This window comes from Macrosteles quadrilineatus, unplaced genomic scaffold (genome assembly GCF_028750875.1).
Source record: "Macrosteles quadrilineatus isolate MER2022 unplaced genomic scaffold, UCM_ALF_1.0 Scaffold_8__2_contigs__length_117827958, whole genome shotgun sequence".
In the NCBI taxonomy this organism is placed as follows: domain Eukaryota; kingdom Metazoa; phylum Arthropoda; class Insecta; order Hemiptera; family Cicadellidae; genus Macrosteles; species Macrosteles quadrilineatus.
Genome location: NW_026542601.1, coordinates 72,317,241 through 72,339,910, shown reverse-complemented (window position 1 = coordinate 72,339,910; position 22,670 = coordinate 72,317,241). Strand labels below are relative to the sequence as shown.

Sequence of the window (22,670 nt, the reverse complement as noted above, 5' to 3'; positions counted from 1 at the left end):
GAAAATATAATATTAAGTTCAACCTCAAATCCTTGCTGGATTCATTGTTTGTCGCATTTCATGTTTACTTACAGAACATGTTATAGAAGTGTTTTGGCCTAATTTTTACAATTTTGCTAAGAAGCAGTATGAGCAATCTGACACATCCTTTTTCTCTTTAGTTTGTCAACAACAACAACAACCCTTATCATTAGTAAGCGGTGGGAGTCACTATGTCGTTTTATGGGTTAAATCACAAAAGTTGCAATAACTTTTGAACAACAATTTTTGCAGTAGGCCTATTGGGGGTCGTGCCATTTGGTGTAGAGTTACAAGGACCATAATATACCCAATTTTAATCAAAATAGCTCATGCTGTTTTTGTAAAGATCTGGTTTGTTATTTTATGGGAAAATCACCATAAAAAAAATCACCATAAAGCAAGGATTTTGATAATTTGTTAAAATCTCACGGTTTGAAATTTTTAGTAAATTTTCCAACAAGGGTCACAGCTAACTCAGTAACGGCTATTGATAACATTCTAACAAACATTCAAACCCATGAATTAAAGACCACAGGAGTCATAACTGAGCTTTCAGATCACGATGGACAAATCTTAGAAATAAATATTTTAGATAAATGTATAAAAAACAATTACATTTTTAAAAAATCCCGACAATTCTCAGAAGAAAATAAGCTCCAATTTTATCAAATGCTGGAAAAGGAAAACTGGAATGATGTTTATTTAGCACCGGTAACAGAAAAGTACAATATTTTTCACAAAACGTTAATTTACTATTTCAATTTATGTTTTGAAAATAAACTTGTCAAAATTTACAACACAAAGAAATCCTGGATAAATCCAGAAATTAAACAAGAAAAACAGGAAATTATAAAAATGAGTAGAATAGCTAGAAAAGTACAAAATAAATGTACTTTCTCTAAACTAAATAAAAGAAAAAAAATATTAAATAAAAAAATTACTGAGAGTAAAAAGAAGTTTTTTGATTTCCAAATTCATAATTCAAGTAACATTAACAAAACCACATGGAGAATAATTAATAATGAAGTTTCAAACAAAAAAAAACACTTACTCAGAGAATATTAGTCTTCGACTGAATGATGAACTAATTGAAAATCCTACTTATGTTGCAAACATGTTTAATAATTACTTTATAGATGTTGTAGATAGCTTTAGTGTTAGGCAACCTTTAGATAAAAAATAGAGGAACAACTAATCAAGTTAGCGATGTAAATAAAACAAAAGGGCTTTTTGAAAGTAGGATATTTAAGTGCACTCCTGTAGATGATAAGGAAATGGAAAGAATTGTTGGTTCACTTAAGAATAAAATGTCTAGTGGTTATGATGATATACCAACTAAATTATTAAAATATGTAGGGAACCTTTTAGTAAAGCCACTTGTACATTTGGTGAATTCCTCTTTTGTGTCTGGCTTATTTCCGCATCAACTAAAAATTGCAAAGGTAATTCCTTTACATAAAAAAAACGAAGTTACTGAAATGTCTAACTATAGACCTGTTTCATTGCTCCCTGCTGTATCAAAAGTATACGAGAAAGCAATGTACATTAGATTGGTAGATTATCTTGAATCAAATAAGTTATTTGATAATTCTCAACATGGTTTCAGAAATGGAAGATCAGTAATAACAGCAGCTACTGACTTCATTGAGTCCATCGTAGAATCAATTGAAAACAGTGAAAATGTTCTAGGGATATACATGGATCTCTCTAAAGCATTTGATAGTGTTTGTCATTCAATTTTGCTAGAGAAACTGGAAAGTCTTGGAATAATGGGAGTCCCCTTAAAATGGTTTCAATCTTATTTGGATGGTCGGATGCAATTTGTTGAAATAAAATCAAACAAAAACAATTATTTAACTACATTTAACTCTCATAAACGTAGAATTAAGTGGGGGGTGCCACAGGGTTCAATTTTGGGACCAATTTTGTTTTTATGTTATATAAAAGAATTGCCTAAAAGTATTGTTAATCCTCAAAAGAGTAAGATTTGTTTATATGCAGATGATTCAAATTTAACAGTGGCGGGGAAAAGTAAAGAGGAGTTGGAAATTTCGGCCTTTGTAGAATTGTATAATATACAACAATTTCTAAAAAATAATAATTTGAATCTTAACACAACAAAAACAAACTTTATGTCCTTTTCGACTAAACAAAGTAAACAGAAACTTGAACCCAATTTGATCATTGATTCAGAATCAATAGAACAACTTTCTGAAGCCAAACTTTTAGGTCTCTGTGTAGATGAACATCTAAGTTGGAATAAACACGTTGAAAAATTATTAAAAAAGCTTAATTCTGGAGTGTACGCATTGAAAGGAATGTCTTATTTGTGCAATTTAGATGCACTTAAAAAAAAATATTTTGCCCATATTCATTCTCACATAAACTATGGCATTGGACTATATGGGGCAACTACGATTAAAAGTTTAAATAAAATTCTAATCATGCAAGAAAAAGCCATTAGAACTATGTTACACCTTAAAAAAGATGAATCAGTTAAATCTCACTTTAAAAATCTAAATATTTTAACAGTTTTTGCAGCGTATACTTTTGAAATAGCATGTATAGCTAAAAGAGACAGCCTAAAATATGAGCCAGTTGTGCCACATAGTTACAATACAAGACATAAGAAGGATATTGTAACTTCAACCTATAAGCTGGAATTCTCCAAAAAAAAACCAACTTTTGCTGGATCACTAATTCTAAGGAAATTGCCTGCCTCTATAAAGGAGGAATCAAATTATAAATTATTTAAATCAAAATTAAAAAAACATTTAATAGAAAAGGCGCCTTATACAATGGAGGAACTCATTGAATAAATACCTATTCATACTTAAAATGCATTTATATCTTTAAGCTAGTTTAGTACTTTATACTTGACACTATTTTTGTACCCATGTACATGTAAGGAAAATAAAGATGTTTTGATTTGATTTGATTTGATTTGACCATTAAAATAAAAATAAAAAAATTGAATCACGCCTAGAGATACTATTGATTAGTCCCACACATCAAATTTCATCAAAATAGGACCACAAGTGTAGTTTGTAGCTCTGTACACACACACACACACAAGGACAGACATCACTTCGAAAATCAATTTTTGGAGTTCAGGGGGACCCAAACCGGACATTACCACCCAAAACTCAAATTAAAAAATTTTTACATACGGTCAACAAAATTTTCCCCATGTGTTGTGGGAGAAAGTAAACATGAGCCGTCACAATTAATTTGGAATCTGAAAATTTAAAAATCTTTAATTATTTATAAAATGTCCCAATAGTCAATTCCTCAATAAAAGTATTTTTTGTTTATAATCTTGTCAAATGTTGTTACATTGTGGTATTGTAATTAGTGTTGATTTATGTAGGTCCAACGACTTCACCCACATGAGTTGCACACACTGCTGGGCCGCATCACGGGGCTGCTGCGCTCCTCAGCATGGGACACCAGGATAGCGGCGGGTCAAGCTGTGACAGCGGTGCTGGACAATGTGCCTCAGTGGGACCCCGCGGGCACATTAGACAGTAACAGTGGTAAGAGAAAAAAAAACTTTCAAGAGTTTGCTCCTAAAGATACCTTTAGGCTACTAAATACCTAGTATTAAATTTGAGACGATTTGTCTGGTGGTTCATGTGTAAACCTAAGCTACTCTTGTTTAGTGTTAAACGATGTTTGTTGACTAAACTATTTATTTCCAGAAAATGCTGATCCATTGCAAGCTGTGGTTCAATCAGGGAGGTTGACGTATTCGTCTTTTGATCTGAAAAATGTAGTCAGCAAGAGCGCTTACCTCATGGGATCGGAGGGCAAGGAGTATGATACCGAGGAAGATAATGTGATTGGTGAGTTCGTTGCAATGTGAGTATTGATGTGAATATTGACTTCCACCAGACTGGGATAGTGTATAATGATTTTGTTTGTTTATTTTTAATTGAGCCCGGAAAATGGATGTACGTTTTTTATTTTATTAACTGCCCATGTTATTGTGATTGCAATAATGTTATATATTTTTTTTAATATTCAGTTAGAAATTCTTCACTTTTTAAAAGTTATTATTTATTTATTATTTTAAAAGTAAATCTTAATGTAGGACTTTAAGCACTTTGTAATATGTACCGGTAGTTATATGTATTCATAGCCTATTTGACTCTATTCAGTACATGTTATTTTATGTATATTGAATAACAAAATAATTTGATTTGATCATAAGTAAAAAAGGCCATGCTCCTTCTAGCACTTTAAAGGTGGAATTCATGGAAAACCAATGTTAAAATCTCTGTTAAATATAAAATTATGATAAAAAGCATATTTATGACATAGAAATCAGGGTTTTTGGCGGAGTTCAAATTTTAGTTATAAGGTTTTGATTGGTTCTATCAACTTCTCTTTTTGAGTAGTACAAATGATTTGAAATTTTCTAGTTAAAATGTTCAGAGATTTATTGTTGGATTTATAGTTATTTCATCCTGTAAATAGACAAGTTCTTTACAATAACAAATTAACTATATTAAATATAAATATATATATTTAATTAAAAAAAAACAAAAAAAAACAATGTAGTTGTGGATTTCTCCCACGCACAGGTTTTCCCATGTGGGTTTAATTTTGAATACTATAAGGTATTTAGTTATACTTCTATTGTAATACATTATTTGTAAAAACTGTAAAAACAATTATTTTGTACGGAATAAAAGAAATTTTGATTTGATTTGATTTGAGTTAAGGATGGGTAAATAATGATCACAATTCACATGTTACTCTGACTGCAAGATTGTCTGGGTGCTGAGTCGTTGTAGAGCTTGCCAATGCCTTAAAAACTGAAGGTCGTTCGTTTAATTTAAGTGAGATCTTAACCGGACTCGTTATTGTGACAGGACCGTCCTCTTACAAAAAACTTTAAATGCCACTGACATAGATAAACACCAAAATAAAAACAATAAAAAATATCTTGAATGAAAATAGTCGCTCAGATATGTTAAACGTTTATACTATATTGTAATGTTTATTAGGACCAGAGCAGATGCATTCTCAGTTGATGCAAGAGATGGGACTCCCAGTGAAACTGGACTGTTCTGTCATCTCACCCGAGGACCTTAGACCGTCCAAGCCTGTCAGGCAGAACTCGCAACCTCAGAAGGTAATATCTCGCTTGGAGTAGGGATGAAGTGGCAAAAACTGTCTTAAATTCGTAGTTTGACTCACAAGTTAATCATCTTAGGTGGAAATTACCAACTTTAACTTACAATTTCTCTCACAATGAGCTGTGTCTGGTATGCTTTTGTATTTTTCTAATATCTCTAGAAGACGCTGAGATCCTGTTACCTTTCTTACAAATTCATTATGCTTTAACAAGGCAATTTTAACAAGGGTTTGGACCGTTCCCTTTCAAAACATAAAAAATGCCACTGGCGTGAAAACACAAAAAACACACACAAAAAATATTGAACTCAGCTTTCTTTACTTATTGCCACATGTTTAGGTTTTGTTAATGGTTGCTGAAAAGTTGTGTTAGTTGTTAATATGGTTGCTAAATTCATCCTAATCCTTCTACACTCATTAGATGGTTTTTTGTTTTTAATTACTTTATTGAAGAATAGTGCATCTGCAATTAAAAACATTCAATTTGTAGAAATAATATTTTTGGTATTCATTACTTAAATATTAAATTAGTAGTCAAACGTTTTCCTGAAGTAGACACAAAAATTCTTCATCTAAAGGAAAAAATATTTTCAATAAAATATCTGTTTGAAATTCTACCATCAACAAAATAAATTTGTTTCCCCTTTTTATTAAGATGAGCCTCACGAAAGTGGTGTCAGAAGGGTTGAGTTGTCGAGAACGAAACCGAGCGAAGAGAATAGCTCGTCAGACCTCTACTCGGGAGAAAACACAACAGCAGCCTGAAGAGGAGAATGAAGGGTCAGCGGCCAAGAAAGTGAAGCTGGAGGAGGGAGGGGATGAAAGTATTGGGAGTGACCCTGTGCCGGACAACACAGGAGCTTGGGGAACGGATGTAGGTTGAAGAAATGAAATTGGTAGTAAATTGGTAACAGGCGAAATCCGCCATTTAACAGAATGAAGTGAACCACTAACAAAAACCTTATTGTATCTTCATTGTTCAATGGTTTTTTAATTCACAGTTTCATCCAAATTTTAACTTTTCGGATTTAAGTAACCCTGTTATATTTTAAACAATTTCATCAATTAGTTTAATAAAACACGGTCTGAATAAATAAATACTTGGTTAATTCCTGGTTTAAACAATTTGCATGAAAGAAATAAGGAAATGCCAAACTGACCAATTATGGTGTACAGTTTCAGGATTTCTATACTATAAGCAGTTTGTAAGTAGTATTACGGTCATGTAGATTTATGCCCCTATTCATGGTCAGTCCTACCAAACAAATGGTGGAGAAATGCGAATGCACAGAAAGGTAGGGGATTGGTTGCTCAAAGACAGCTGCTCGACCTGCCTGATATTAGGTTATCTCATGTGCAAAGAATGTGTTGTCTTGGAGAATGTTGTCAAGTTTGGCCTTTTTTTATTCAACTTGAACATTGGTTTACTCTGTCCAAGTAAAAAAACACCAATTCACTTTTTAACCCACGATCCTACTCTACTTTGTGAAAATGCCTTAAGAATGTCATTGATTTATATTGTTAGCTAATGTAAATTAATTTATGTTTTACATACATTTTGAAAGAGTTTATTAGTTTTGAGACTTTCAAAATCTTTTGCCTTGAAAAATATTAGCCAGTGAATAGTTAAACTACTATTAACTGTCTAACCTGTGATTAAGAAGGGAAAATTAATTAACAAAGGGGTACATGGTATATCAAGATCGAGCTGAAAACTTTCAAACTCCTTCCTATACCACTCTACACAGGAAGGCAGAGTTTCTAATGAAAATTCTCAACAAAGCAGTCAAAGTTAACCATCATCAACTTTTAGGTTAAAATGTAATAAAATGCTTTTTAATAGTAGGCTAAATATAAGTTTTAATGGTTATGTATCTCTGATTGTACATTTAGGCTGTAGACTGGCCTCTAGAAGGCCTCTGTGATTCTCTGTGTGCCGAGTTGTTCAGTACAAGGTGGGAGACGAGACATGGCGCAGCGACAGCGCTCAGAGAACTAGTCAAGATACACGGTCGTGGGGCAGGCAAGAGCCAGGACATCCCCGCTAGTCTGGTGGGTTACCAAGTCATATATGATAACGAAAACGACTTGCACTGATGTACCTTTATAGTTACTCTTTATAAATTAGTAATGTGAATTTGTAAATCCCTCTCTGTGGTTTAGAAATTAAATTTTTTTATCCTTGGTTGCCGGACCAAATAATCCTTCATTATAGTTGATCACTTTATCTGTAATCTGTTTTTGTACTTATTTTTTACTATAACACTAAAATCACAAATTGACAACTTGGAAATATTTTCATGGTTATGAAATCTTGACCATTGAATTGGCTGATTTTAGGCTGGAACGAAACAACATAGTACATCTTTCTATTAACATTGTTCATACATGATCCTAATTAGAAGTGCATGTCCGATAAACAAGGTATGTAAAACCTAGTTGTCATATAATGTAATTGAATTTTAACTTGTTCACCCTCAATTGTGTGAGTTTAAGTTCTTGGAAAATGATTGATCAATATCTCTGTTTTGGATATTTTCAAACATTTTTCTGGAAAAAGTAGTTTTCCGAGTCCTATTTCCCAGTCCATTTTCCAAGTCCTATAAATCTTCCTCAAATAAAGGATTGTGTTACATAGTCTGGCACTTGTTGTTTGATAGATGCAAGAGTACCATCAGCTGTTCCTGGAGGATGTGTCACTGAGGCTGCTCTGTGTCCTGGCCCTGGACAGGTTTGGAGACTTTGTATCTGACCAGGTGGTGGCGCCAGTCAGGGAGACTTGCGCCCAGACACTTGGTGAGTGATCTTAGTAACTCAGAGGTTTGTCATTCAGATTTATTCTATTCCAATTGAGATTCTGGATAAAAATATCCTTTCAACAGTCAAGTAACATTTGAATCTTTTAATTTCATCCAATATAAAAGTTTTTAATGGTTTTATATTGAGAGAACCTATTCTGTATACAGTAGGGTTGAACAGGATTGTACTTTTAGTTCAGGACAGGACAAGACAGGATTTTTTGAACTCAACTGACAGTGTGTTATTTTTCTCCTCAGGTTCGGTGGTCAACCTGATGAACAAGGACCGAGTAGAGAAAGTGGTCAGTTGTTTGTTGCAGCTGCTGGACAATACAGACTGGGAGGCCAGACATGGAGGTCTGCTGGGGCTCAAGTATGTGCTGGCAGTTAGACAGGTACACGCTCAGCCAGAATAAACATACAGTAGAACCTCGAGTATCCAAAGTAATTGGGGGGAGGGAGATCACAGATAACTGTAAGGTTAATCCAACAGGGTATAAAAATATATTACAGTCCTATCAACTAGCATTTAAGGTCCATGGTTGAAAACAAATCATATTGGGTACAATAAAAAGTTAGATGACTCTTTAAAAGTATAAAATACTTGTAATTAGTACTAAAATAATAACAACATTCCTAAAAAGAGGATAAAAATAACAACGACATGAAAAAATTGTTATTCTTTATCTACTGTTCTTTCTTGGATTTCTCTTCATCGACACATTCAACAAGTTGCCATCGCTACAGATCACCAAATCACAGGCAGCTAAACGTTATGACATCTTTGGCTGATGTGACATAGCGCACAGCAGACAGATAAGTAAGGAGCAGACAATTGTCAGCACATTACCTTGGATATTTTCTTGAAGGATATTGCTTGTGATCGATATTTCTTTGTTCTTTGATGTTGTAAATTATTTATTGTCTATTCTTCTAATATTTGTTTTTGCATTGTCAGTCACCTATCCTTTGTTTCAGGACATGGTGGGCAGTATCCTGGGTAAGACACTCTCGGTGATTCTCGCAGGACTGAAAGACAGTGTGGATGATGTCGCTGCTGTGGCAGCTTCAGCACTGATACCAGCGGCTCAGACTATCGTTTCAGATTTCCCTCATCAGGTAACATATTCTTGGTTAAAAGGTTAAGACTGTGGTTGCTGGGCCCTACGTTTCAATCTGTCTGTGCCTATTTTTCACTGTGATTCATATACCACAGGTGTTTTGGCACTAATATTACTTCAATTTTTTACATTTTCTTGTCAAAATGGCTTTAGGACAGATAAAGGATTTTTCCAGAATCATCTCTAGGTTATTTTGTTTCATGTAAACTTTGGTGATTATCTAATGTAATTAATTAATACAGTTCACCCATAAAAAACCAGCTGAAACCTCACATAATTTTTTAAATATTTAAACTCTAGCGATAATAAACTAGTTTCTGAATGGATTCTTAAGGCTGATTGTGAGTCAATGTTCTCAGGTGTCATCTATTGTGACGGCAGTGTGGGATCTGCTGGCAGACCAGGACGAGCTGGCAGCTGCTTGTAACAGCTTCATGGGTCTGCTAGCAGCCATCCTTAGCTTACCCAACACTAGTCATCTTGTCAGGTAGGAATATCAAATAATTAAAAGAATATTTAAAGTGATATAAGGGAACAAATAAATTTAGTGAGTGGTGAATTGCAATTGTGTAGTTTGTAACTGATGTATTATCCCTATTCCTATTAAAGATTTTTGAAGTATTAGAGATTTTGTTTCACACACAGATAAGAGTGGTGTCATGCACTGGCTGTCAGTACTAGTGGATATAGCTATTATCCTTGTGCACTGGCATAAAAACAACTGGAATTGATCGGGGGAAATGTTAAATGTAAGATGGCCTACAGATCAGTATACTGTTATAGTTCTAAGTTCAAATGCCATTTAGGCAATGTACTCATCATATTTAATATAATCAAATCAAATAAAAAATCTTTATTCATATATCTGTAAGTACATATTTAAATGAATAGTGTCAAACTATTTAGATATTTAAGATGTACAACAGTAATATATCATATCATATCAAATCATATGTGTGCAGCAGCATGCAGTAGATTGTTGATACTCCAAAAGGAGGCGTTGAGAGTGATAACCTCTACTGAAATAACAGGCAAAGATTTTACTCATAGGCCTATCTTTCAACGTCTCGGCATACTGACTGTTTATGGACAATATGTCCTCAATTGTCTGATACACGTACGCCAGAACATCTCTAAGTATGGAAGAAGACAAGATATACATCAGCATAACACCAGGAACGCTAGAAACCTCGACACCCCTCAATGCAGACTGTCCAAATCCCTGAATAGCTTCCCAGTGACCGCAATTAAACTCTACAATAGTCTGCCTGAAGAAGTCAGAAGTATGGATGTGGCTGGGTTTAAAACCTCAGTGAAGGAAAAACTTCAAAATAGGCCTATTTACACATTTAAAGAATTAGATGACGTGCCACTTTTTTAACTCGCCGCCATCTCAGTTTACTTTTTAAAATAAATTTGACGCAGTCCATCCGGAATCCCGGTCAGAGACGAAGCCTTCAAGTATTCAAGTATAAGTAGGCCACAATCACCATGGTCAGGAAGATCTAGCCTACTATTTGTTTTAAAGTTAAAGAAATCATCAAATGAATAAAGTGCCCTCTTTATCAAAAATTCTTTCAACTTCACCTTGAAACCTCTCATCCTGTATGCTTCTTATGTGATCTGGAATGTGATTTAGGAATCTAATACCGTTGTTTGAATTTGTTCTCTTAAACAATTCTAATTTATGATTTGGTAATACCACTGTATTTTTATTCCTAGTATTATATAGTTGTGGATAAAGATATCCATAACTATAATACTAGGAATAAAAATAAAGTAGTTTTACCAAATCATAAATTAGAATTGTTTAAGAGAAAAACTTCATACAACGGTATTAGATTCCTAAATCACATTCCAGATCACATAATACACACATAACCGAGTTGCAATTTACCAGATTGCAGGGTCATAAAATTAAGGATGTTAGTTTTTGTGCAACTTACTGAAACCTTGTGATCCTGAGTTTGCAGGACTTAACTGTACAAAAATAAGCTAGAAGCACAAGATTATTCTATTTTTTATACATTTATTTCTTTTTTCAGTCCTATAACCATTCAGAATTCATCTTTTATCACTAAAATATTTTGGATGAATCTACACTTTTGATTTTTGAATTTGACTTATCAATTGCATCTATCTGACTTCTCATAAGTCATTGAATATAATTTTGAATTTATCCGTCATGCAGTGCGGAGGAGTGTGTGGTCGCACGGCTATGGCCATTCCTTTCGCACAGCTCATCGTCTGTACGTCGTGCGACACTGCAGACTCTGCTGACACTGACAGCTGCTGAGGAGAGAGTGGCCTCGTGGAGCTCAGCACTGCTGACTGAGGCACTAAGGAATGTGTATCAACGTGCTCTGATAGAACCTGTACAGGAGACACAGGCTCTGGTGGAGCGGGTAAGTTGATTGGGGTGATGTTTTTACGGTTTGCAACCCAAAAGACAATTTTAGATGTCATAAATTGGTCAGGTGGCCAGCTTTACTAGTCCCCGTGATCTGTTGCACAACAGTTTGGATATTATTTTTCACATAGGTTTTCCCTACCACTCAGGTGGCCAATGACACTGTCTAACTAAAAAAAATCAATTCAAAAACAAAAACAAAATTCACATCTTTCATTACAAGAAGAAAAGAATTTGTGTAGTCTGCAGTGTGTTGATACAGTAGAACCTCGATAACAAGACCCTCGATAACAAGTCACCCTTGATAACATAGGTCATTTTAAAATCCTCTTGAAATTATTTTACCCCTGATCACATGTTATTGCAAACCTCGATAAGAAGTCAACCTTGATAACAAGTCTTATTTTATAATTCCTATGAGAGTCTTGTTATCAAGGTTCTAAGTGTACATTTTTTTAAACTATAGAAAGTTAAATATAAATTATATTCATGCACAAAATAGAGTGTCAAAATTAGTGTTTTTAGATCTAAGTCGTGTACTGATGTATTTTTTACTCCATTCTGAGTGACAAAGAACTCTTTCCCACACTCAAGACTCTGGGTTTGTGGGTAAACATTTCCATTGAAAATCCTGTAACTATTTTGGGTGTTTGTTTGTACAATAGCTGTGTTTCTCTAGGTATGGAACAATCTGGTGCACAACAGTCAGTTGAGTTCGCTGCTTGTTGCAGTCTGTCCCTTTGTCAGTTGTTGGCTGTGTCTCGCCATGCAGCCTGCCAAAATGCACTTTGAACCTTCCGCTCTCATACAAACAAGATCTGTAAGTCTCTTCAGTGATTACCTTGGCGCTTAAGTAACATTTTGAGAATTAAAAACTAATTTAAGGTGTAGCCCAATATTTTAAAGCAAGTATCAAAGCAATATTTACTGTTCAAAGTAGTTTTCATATTTTAGTAATGAGCATCCAGGAGCTCAATGTTGCAGGCTTATTAGTCTGCTTTTTAAACTGCAAAATATGCTTAGACCAAACAGTTGCAAAATGTTTAATGTTTTTTATGTTGACAGCAACAGCAAACTATACAGTCAATGTTACAACATTTGATACATCAGACTTTACAAATATCGGCTGATGTTCAATGTACTTGTGTTGACAGGAGGTGAAAGGCAAGCGTAACATAGAGAAGGAGCAGGTGGGAAGTGAGCTGAAGGTGTATCTAGGTGGCAGTGAGACTACACCAGCTGCTACACGGGAACAGAACGTCATGAGGTGCAGGTGTATGGCGGCCAGGATGTTAGGTAGTTAGACCGTAGAGTTACTTATTGTCTGTTATTGGTCACCAGTAAGTCGCATTTCAATTTGTCTAAATACTAATGAAGTAGCATTTACTGTGGTGAAATATACAATCCAATAGTAAACACAATAAATTTTTATAACAACATTAATCAGTACCCCATTTTCTGTCGTAAAACCAGCGGACATGGCTTACAAGTGAGAAAAATAGCAATTGTCTTTAACTTCAGATTATTTTTTCTAGCATGGGGAAGCTCTGAAACATAAAGTGTTAAAAGCAGATGTTTTTCTATTGTATAATATACAAATGCTTGTCCACTTGTGCCCTAACTTGCACCTTTCTGCTAATGATAAAGTCTTTTGTTTGGACCCTAATAGTGGTTTAATGTACTCTTAACCTGTTATAAAACCAAATCTTTATCTGTCCAGGTTTGCTGTCATGTTACATAGTGAAGCCAGCGCCAGGCATTGTTTACACACCTGAAATAGAAACACCAATCGAGTGCTACGTTAAGGTAAATTTCTCATTCTTCAAGATTATCTGATACCCTGGGTAAGACAAACCGTTACTAGCTAATAAGCTTGACCTAGACACTTGTGCCAATGTGTTAATACTTCCATCAATGCAACAGTTTATTAAAATCCTTTATAAACAATAATTATATTTTAAATACACCTGTTAATGTTTGTACAGGTCCTCCTAGTCTACCTCAACTCCAAGTCGGCTGTACAGAGGTTGGTGACGGGGCTAGTGATTGCGGAGTGGGGCAGACTCGCTCCTCCTGAGCCACCTCCCTCTGTGCTCTCCTCTCGGCTGCATGCTTGTCTCGCGGAAGCAGTATATTATGATGAGATTGCGCTCGGGTTTACTCGACTGCTGCAAGACACAAGGGATTTTATCGCAACCTTAAAACACTATAAGTTGCCGTTCCATAGCGAACAGTACGGAAAGGTAGGTTTACTAAGTTGGTGAGATGTTTTATTTCAAATTTGAACCTAGTTTTGGTAAATTAACTGGATAGTGTATAGACCCAGAAACACACGAGAAAGGACATTGCTAGAAGAATAAAAGAAGAAAGGAAAAACCTATGAAGAGGTCAAAAGGAATCAGTAAACAAGAGTCAGGTAGACAGAAAAAGTCCAGGTTCTATACTCCAGGAGGGGGCAATGGTCTAGTTGAGTCTAGTTTTGTGGTACAGTTGAACCTCTATAAGACGAATTTCAAGGGGTACGGGAAAAATTCGTACTATAGAGGTATTCTTAATAAAGAGGGTAGTTTTATCGAGGTTTAATGCTGCTGTTATTCTTCTTATAGAGGTTTCTCCTCGCTCCAAGGTTTCTCCAAACAATGACTGAGGAAGGAGGAGGGATGGGTGGGGGTTTCGTGTTGAGACAAGCTTCTGTTTGTTTTGAAAACTACATACTATGGAGGTTAAGATTATAATAAATTCGTCTTATAGAGGTCACGTTCGTCTTGTAGAGGTTTTATGCTAAGAATATTCGTTGTATAGAGGTTAATCAGTCCTAGCCCATGTCACAAACAAATTCGTCTTATGGAGGTTTTTAACTTAATTACTACGTTGTATAGAGGTGTTTTTAGCATTGACCTATATGAAAGTGTCAAGGGGATTAAAAAAAATTTGTCTTATCGAGGAATTCGTTTTATCGAGGTTCGTAAAAACGAGGTTCAAATTTAGTAGTTTTTTGTAAATAAATTAAGGGTTTTTATTTGGTAAATGTTCACTCATTTCTAGCCCTGGTGTGAGTTAAACTCAAAACTTGCAAAATATTTTTTTTTTAACACATTTTTTCCAATATTCCAAGATAAGAGGTATATTTTAAAAAGATATTTTATGCCCAGGTGCTGACTCTAGATCAGATACAACAGTTGGCAGGGCCTGTGGCATCTCAGCTGCTGACCTCCAACAAACTGAAGCCCAAAGTCGCAGAGAGTCTGGAGGAGCGACGCAGAGTCATACAAGGAGCTGTCAGTCAAACTGCCTCCGACCAACAGCTGTTGACTGTCTCGTAAGTTGTTGTTACTGTTTGTCTAAACTAGCTAAATGTCAGTCTACCTTCAACTCACAACTTTGACAGTTAGCTGCATTAACATAACTAATTGTTAGCTCCAATGTGCTGCATCATAAGATAGTAGGGTAGAGAGTTTGTTTTTTTATAAAGGCTTAAATGAAGCTGTTTAGTGTAATTGTATGAAAATAATATCTTGATGGTTCACTCTAACCACTTCTTTTCCGGCTGACAATATTTAGCTACAACTTTAAATATAGTTTATTACAGCTACCATTGATCATTATGTTTGTTGTACAGGACGCAGGCTGCTCTTGTTGGAGCTGTGTTGATGTTGAGATGTCTTCCTGAGAAGTTGACACTCATAATTAAACCTCTGATGGACTCTGTGAAACGTGAGAAGAATGAGATACTCCAGGTATTGTAGGCTATGTTGTTCAGCCCCATGCTCTACAAGTGTACACTGCACAAACAGTAATGTTAACGGCAAACTTTACAATGTCATTTAAAAATATTGTTGAAAAGTAAATATTTTGTGTCAGTAATTTTTCTACTAAGTTGTCTCGCACTATTAATTTCCCACCAAATTTTCATATTTTAATTTTATAGTGAATAATGTACAGTCAGTATTTTATGACCCTTTACCTAGTTAAAAGATGGAGGATAAAAGTTATTAACTCAATTCATGATTAAGAACACAAAGTGCCAAAGGTTTAAAAAAATAGTGATTGGGTGCATCCATTTTACTAGTGATATTACATACTCGTTATCTAGCTCACGTTTTATTGAGGGTTTGCATTGCAGGCATTTTTGGTGTGGCCTGCAGTTGGTAAGGGGTTTGGGACAGAAATAATATTTAATTCTCGAGATATTTGCTTTAATAACTTTAATTATTTCCCCCTTCTGTCCATCTTTTTTCGTGTCATTACCGCCAAGTTAAAAGACCGTTCCTATATTTTATATAGTTTAATTTATTCTTTATGAAATTTATACAATCATCTTCAGAAACATATTTTAATCTTGTATTGAAATATTGTTTTTACTAAATTTTACTTTAGTCTCACTTTGGAACCTGATGCACATTAAAGTGTTTCGCTTAGTTAGTATTTAACGAGTAAGACAAGTAGTTTAATCAAATTGGCCAGGATGGAAAACTCATCAGACCTACAGAGTCGTTACAAAAGCTAGGTAAAATTCTCAAAACACATTTACGAGAGCGAGGATGATATAGCTCTAATTGAGCATCTGCAGAATTTCGTTAGCGCTTCTAGAGCTCTGAGCCTTCAATAAAACTACAAAATTAGTAAGTTAAAACTGCAGACCCTTGGTTTGAACTAATTCGTATTCAACCCCTGGATTTTGCTACACACAGGAAAGCTTTCTTTAAATGTCTATTTATTATTGTTGGCTGGCTCTTTAAGAGATTTACAAAATTCCTTTTGTTATCTTAGCCCACATTGAACTCTATTTCTTAACCCATTGGCCTACGCATATTATAGGCCCTGTTGAACCCTTGGAAATCCTATTAATTTCTAGGATTTTGCAGGCTTTTGCATTAACACTTATATCTCTCTTATTTTGCATCAGAATTCTTTCAAACTTTGGAAACATGTCAAGCTAATATAAAAATATAAAAATTAGATTTTTTTAAAATTTTTTTTAAAAATTTAATTATAATTAATTAATTAATTAATTAATTAATTAGTAATTAAATCATCAATTTATTTTTTTTTATTTTTTTATCATTTAGTATTTAGTTACAAATAAGAATTTGTTTTGTTATAATTTTACATAAGATAAATAAGTCCTCAAAAAATTAAATAGTAACAAGACGTTATGGACTTAGCGCAGTCTGTAACTTAGGCTTCGGTTAGGCCTACCTAGACACCACATAGAAAAGATCACCTTAGAAGTTTACCATTTCAAAATAAGGATACTTATAATAATAGGCTAAATGCGGGCCTGGTAAAATAATAAATATAATAAAAATAATAAATGGAAAACACGTACCTTTATAATATTATCCAATATGTAGGCCTTCACTTCATAAATTTCATGTAAGTTAGGTCTCTTCACACTTCACAAACAATATACCTAACTAAATTTCTTTTGACTGGGCATGATTGCTTTTTACAACTACACTATATACACTATTTACACTTGTCCCTCAACTCTTAGTAGTTCACTAAGGTGTGGTATGCCTCAAAGCAGCCGTCGATGTGAAGCGGCACCACACACTTGCTGCACTGGATCCTCACTTCTCTTCTGAGCCCTTTTGAGGAACATACAAGGCACCTTTTAGTTGGCATCGGTTTGGAAGGTGTAGCTGGTATGGTCATTGGGAAATGAAGTCGTCCCTGGAGTCGCATTGGGTTACTTGTCGATGGTCTTCCAGGTGATGTCCTCGGTCGTAGCCGGATTGATTGAGTGATTTGTTCAGCCAGATTTGTTTTGTACTCAGAGAAGTGCTGCTTACTTTTGCCAGATAGCTTTTTGTAAACTACAAAAGAGTTGAACATAGAAACCTCAAAAAGGTAGAAACAAATCTTCACATAACCCTTCACATACCTTCTCATCACTGGGTTGTAAGACAATACTTGGTCCTGACGGTCAACTGCAAGCATGCCCTGATTGTATTCAATAATCTGCTTAGGTTTCATGATTGTAGTAGCAGGTTTGTCCCTTGTAGGCCTTGACATTTTCCCTGTTGACGTAAAGTCGATGTCAGAATGTTTGGAGCTAATCGTGTTCACAGCCTTCCGGTCCATCCACCTAACCACAAGGAGACCTTCCGCACTTCTACGCTGTGCTTCTCCTTTTTCCAAGGGCTCCTTCATATCACCTGGCATATTCTTTCTATTGGGTCTCACGGTACCAATTGCGTATGTGTTCCGTTCAAGCAGGTTCACAAACAATCTTGGTGATGAATACCAATTATCGATATGCATTATGTAGCCTTTATCTAAAAACGGCTCTGTGAGTTGCAAAACTATCTGTTCACTAACTAGTTGACCCTTGGGAAGACTCTTTTTGCCCGTATAAATTTCAAAGGCAGAGCAATAGCCTGTTGATGACTCACATAGTTTGTAAATTTTTATACCAAACCTAGCCCTCTTACTTCTGTTGAATTGTATGTAAGAGAGTCTGCCTCTGAATTTCATCAAACTCTCGTCTACAGAGATATCTCTGTCCGGGGTGTAGTTTTGTAAAAACTTGTTTGACATGTAGTCAATTACAGGTCTGATTTTTTTCAGTTTATCAGTAGGCCGACTAGTTGCTTCATTTGAAAAATGAATAAAACGCATGATCATTTGAAATCTTCGAAACGGCATTATTTCAGAAAATATCTGAGTTTCAATTACTTTCCTTTTGCTCCAATAAGACTGCAAAGTTGGCTTTTTTACCACACTCATTAGAATAAATAAGGAAAAAAATGCCTTTATTTCATCAGTCTCACAGTCAAACCAATTAGAATCATCTTTTAGTTTTTTCCGGTTTGGATCTGCAAAACATTTTGCAGCATAATTATTTGTCTCTATGGCAATCCGCTCAAAGAAATCATCGCCTAGATACTCAGAAAAAACATCTAACTCTGAATCTAGGAGCTGCGATTGTGCAATATTTACTCCTACTTTGTCACCGTAAAATACAATATTTTTTGGCTCATTGGGAGCATCTTCCCACGCCATAGGCTCCTCTAAAAAACCAATTTCTCCACTTACCACCTTTTCAATAATTTCCTCAATAGAGTCCATTGGTATATTGCCATCTCCACGAACAACATTTTCAATGGTTTCAAGAACCAAATCCACCGGTAGATCGTCAGGTTCGTCAACAGCCTCTTCGTTTTCGTCAGATTCCGTCTCACTATCGTTCTCACTTTCATTCTCACTTTCAAACATTCGTTCATTGACATCTTCATTCGTTTCACTATCAATTTCACTCAACAAATAACTATCATCATCAATAAAACGATCTATTTCACTCGAACGTAAACAATCCCGACCCGCCATTCTGTAAACAAACACAGCAGAAAGCTGAGAGCAACAGGTTGCCAAGAAATCAATATTTACTCGCACTAAAAACAGGCCTACCAACCCGAAAACTGAAATACTAATTCATTTCAACTAAAAACAGGCCGTGGTAAAGCAGTTTGCCTGATTAGTGCTGCTATCTAGCATTGAAACGGACAACTACTTGGTGCGCGGTCGCTACTCGTCATTGTATTACTAGGGACCGCGGCGTCACGGCGGTTAGCGACCGTCGAAGTAGGCCAATGGGTTAATAAAGATCATTCCTAACTTTTTTTATTTATTTGTCTGATGAGGTAAGTCTTAATTTTAATCTTATAATAGATGAATTACTTTAAAGAATAAATAGGTTTAGTAAGTTACAATATAATATAAGATTTATTAAGAGAATTACAAATATACTTGTTGAATGCTAATGGGACTAACAATTGTAACTTATAAAATGGCGGGGCTTCCAAAAGTGGATAAAAAGATTCTAGGCTTTAGATACATGTGTTTGTTTCTTCAATTATAAGTGATAATTTAATAATTATAACTATATAAATAAATATAAACTAGGAGTACGCTCCGAAGTCGCGTATGAGAATGAACGAAGACAATTCCATGTAGGCTACCATATATAATCTGTCTTTAGTCTTTGGTGCCCCTTAACCCTGCCTCTTCGGCCCGCCGCAAGTTTGTGCGGCGACAGTGGCAGTGATGACCAGCGTTGCCAACACAACTTGCTCATTTTACCCGCAAAATCCGGTTGTAAACCCCGGAATTAGCCGGATCAAGTCTTGATTACCTGCAAAATCCCCTGAATTCAAATTTTAAAGATTTCGGCAAACTTGTTGGTAAAAACCTCGTTGTAACCACGTTGTTACGGTGCATTGAGAGAATTATTAATATTTATACCATTCTTTCTTATATTCAGCAAACCGTTCATCATTCATTTTAAGTTTTTTTAAGGCCACCTTTTTTAACTGAAGTCAAATGAAACGTAATGAAATATCTATTTATGTAGGTACCTATTTCAGGAAGGGGTGGTCGTGCCGGTTCGAATCGTATATTAGGCTTTAACTTACAAATACAGATCATTTAGATAATTTAAGTTAATTGTTGCTCTGAAATAGGCTAAGTCTATTATGATATTGTAATATATCAATGTCCAAAGAAAGATGCCAAATGATTTCATTGAAATTAATGTAATAAAATAAGATTTGAGGATTAAATTTAGACTAACGGTTCAATTTGAAGTACAGTATGTAGATCTTGATGAACTTAAGTTATTATTAGGCCTATTAGGCTATGCTGTTTTAAAATTTCCAATGAAAATTTGTCATTAGTTAGTTATAACAAGATGGATGATCAGTGCCGCATTTCCCTAACGGCGGACAAGGCAGTTGCCAGGGGCCTCAGCCAAAGAGGGGGCCTCACTTGGAGCCTGAAATTTTTTTTCTTGGTCGTGACCGCATGAGATGAGCGATGATGATGATAACTACACCCTCGTGGGAGATATTTATGATTTTGCCGCTATCGCGTAAGACGACGATCACGATTTCGTGACCGTGAAAGACGATGATGATGTCTACATGGCCGCGGAAGATATTCATGATTTTGCCGCTATCGCGCAAGATGACGATCACGTTTTCAAGACCGCGGGAGACCTCATAGATTCTAAATACGGCCCAGCGGATGATGGTTACCAATTTGGAGTCTCTGTCTTTCCACCTTTATACCACAAGCAGTAAATAAATTAGGGCTCTGTTTAAATTTGGTACTTTTCTAGGCACTTGTCCCTAATACTTTTGGTACTAAGCAATTTAAAAATTAGACCACACTTTGGAATTAGGCACAATGTCCTATAAAGTGATGACATTGTATCTGAGCATTGTAAAGAGTTGGCAGGATTTGGGGAGAGGCAATGGTTGAAGCTCTGATAGTCACATGTCCATTGTTGAAAGGTACAGCTGGTGAATTCACATAAATAACACTTGCCACAGTAATTTTGATTTTCTTTGGACTAATATAAAAAAAAAAAATACTATATTTGTATATTTAAGATTTTTGTTATATTGCAATTTTCTTACAATGATATATTATTCTAAGTAAATTTGATTATTGTTGGTTTTTGATAAGTACAAGATAGATATTGCGATAATTGGCATAAACATTATAATTCTAACATAAAATAAAGGATGATATTTCTGTGGTCTGATAGGATATTATATAACATTTAACAAATTGCATAAAATAACACATTTTAACAAGGAGAAACATTTTAAATAACTCATAACACTTTATTAGGGGCATTAAAAAACATTATAGGAGAAAACACGCAAAATAATAGAGAAATTAATATTAATGATGAATGAATGACATGTAATATTAAAATTTTATCGGCTTCTTCTGAGCACTCCGAGGAAGGAATTTGAGTGTGGCTGGTTTTACGGATAGGCCTAGCCTGTTCCGAGAACACAATTTTATTTCCTGTTTTACCGGTAGAGTAATTTAATTTTTTTTGTTTCAGAATCTTTCTGCTACTCATTTGGCCCATCTAGTCAAGATGTGTGTTGACAGAACGCCATGTCCCAACACCAAGATAATCACCAACCTCTGTATCCTTCTCAGATCTGATCCTGAGTTTACACCTAGGGTGGGGGTGAGTAGTGGTCAATAGTCAATAGTCAACAGTCAATAGTCAATCCTTTATTTTCAAATAACATTAAATTCTTACATAACATAAAATCCAGCAAAGCTGACATACAGGTGGAATTGTAATGAAGTACTAAAATCCAAACCTAAGACTAAAAAGACTCTTAATATTAAATTACTAAAATTAAGTCAACACATCACTCATAAAAGAGTTGACATTGTAATATGTCTTGTCTAATAATTTAGACACTTCTTTTATGAATTTGTTGATTGTTTCTATGGGTTCTATACGTTCTGGTAATTTGTTATAAATTTTTTCCCAAAGTGGAGTTACTGTATTATATTTTCTGACACTCGGGGTCATATAGTAATGATGTGTGTTGACAGAATATGGTTTCTCTTCTCTATTTAAACTGTACAAATAAAACTCTATGAAATTTGAGGGCATTTTTTTTGTCGATAGACATGGTTTAGCCCCTGAGCTGAATTGATGACTATAATATAATTGTACAATTACCTCGTCACAGTTCCGTAGTTTCCGTATATATTACGGCCGTTTCGGCATCAAAATGCCATCCTCAGATACATACATCCACCGGATTTGGCGTCGTCAAACTTGAAACACACACGTAACACGATAACAAACATTTAAAACATAAAAAACAAAAGACAGGCCTGTCGCGCACATGATGAGTACGTGTACGGAAGCTGACTGTTTTTGAATAAATATATTATAAATTATAAATAAATAAATTTAATTTGACGACGCCAAATCCGGTGGATGTATGTATCTGAGGATGGCATTTTGATGCTGAAACGGCCGTAATATATACGGAAACTACGGAGCTGTGACGAGGTAATTGTACAATTATATTATAGTCATTATTTTTTGTATTCAACAATATGATTGTAATATGTTTTTCATTGATTTTCACTACAGTTTGATCAGTTTCATGCAAACTAAGCCTACCGTAGTGAACATTGGACATTGGTTCAGCAATTATAAAATCAATGGGTCACTGCTTCACTTGGTTTTCTGTCATCATTCCTTTCCCTTTCCTTTTTTATGTACACATAGAAATATTAATATATCAATCAATTTAAATCCGTATTTTTGTCCTGTTTTAACGTAAGAATAAAACATACTAAATTGGGCTAGTGGTACCGTACTGAACTTAAAACATTCTGATT

The 22,670-nt window shown here is 35.0% G+C and overlaps 1 protein-coding gene across 1 annotated transcript in view; it reads left to right on the top strand.

Moving 5' to 3' along the window:
• LOC128999560 (TATA-binding protein-associated factor 172-like) overlaps positions 1-22,670 on the top strand; it is an 81,319-nt gene that overhangs the window by 11,576 nt on the left and 47,073 nt on the right. The window contains exons 4-20 of the mRNA XM_054426135.1: positions 3,392-3,557; positions 3,723-3,866; positions 5,034-5,161; positions 5,819-6,037; positions 7,057-7,215; positions 7,824-7,959; positions 8,220-8,356; positions 8,940-9,080; positions 9,442-9,569; positions 11,274-11,487; positions 12,172-12,312; positions 12,647-12,788; positions 13,213-13,298; positions 13,478-13,735; positions 14,645-14,811; positions 15,112-15,229; positions 21,355-21,486. Of these exons, the coding sequence (XP_054282110.1) occupies positions 3,392-3,557; positions 3,723-3,866; positions 5,034-5,161; positions 5,819-6,037; positions 7,057-7,215; positions 7,824-7,959; positions 8,220-8,356; positions 8,940-9,080; positions 9,442-9,569; positions 11,274-11,487; positions 12,172-12,312; positions 12,647-12,788; positions 13,213-13,298; positions 13,478-13,735; positions 14,645-14,811; positions 15,112-15,229; positions 21,355-21,486 (2,616 nt within the window). The remainder of the gene's footprint in view (positions 1-3,391; positions 3,558-3,722; positions 3,867-5,033; positions 5,162-5,818; positions 6,038-7,056; positions 7,216-7,823; positions 7,960-8,219; positions 8,357-8,939; positions 9,081-9,441; positions 9,570-11,273; positions 11,488-12,171; positions 12,313-12,646; positions 12,789-13,212; positions 13,299-13,477; positions 13,736-14,644; positions 14,812-15,111; positions 15,230-21,354; positions 21,487-22,670) is intronic.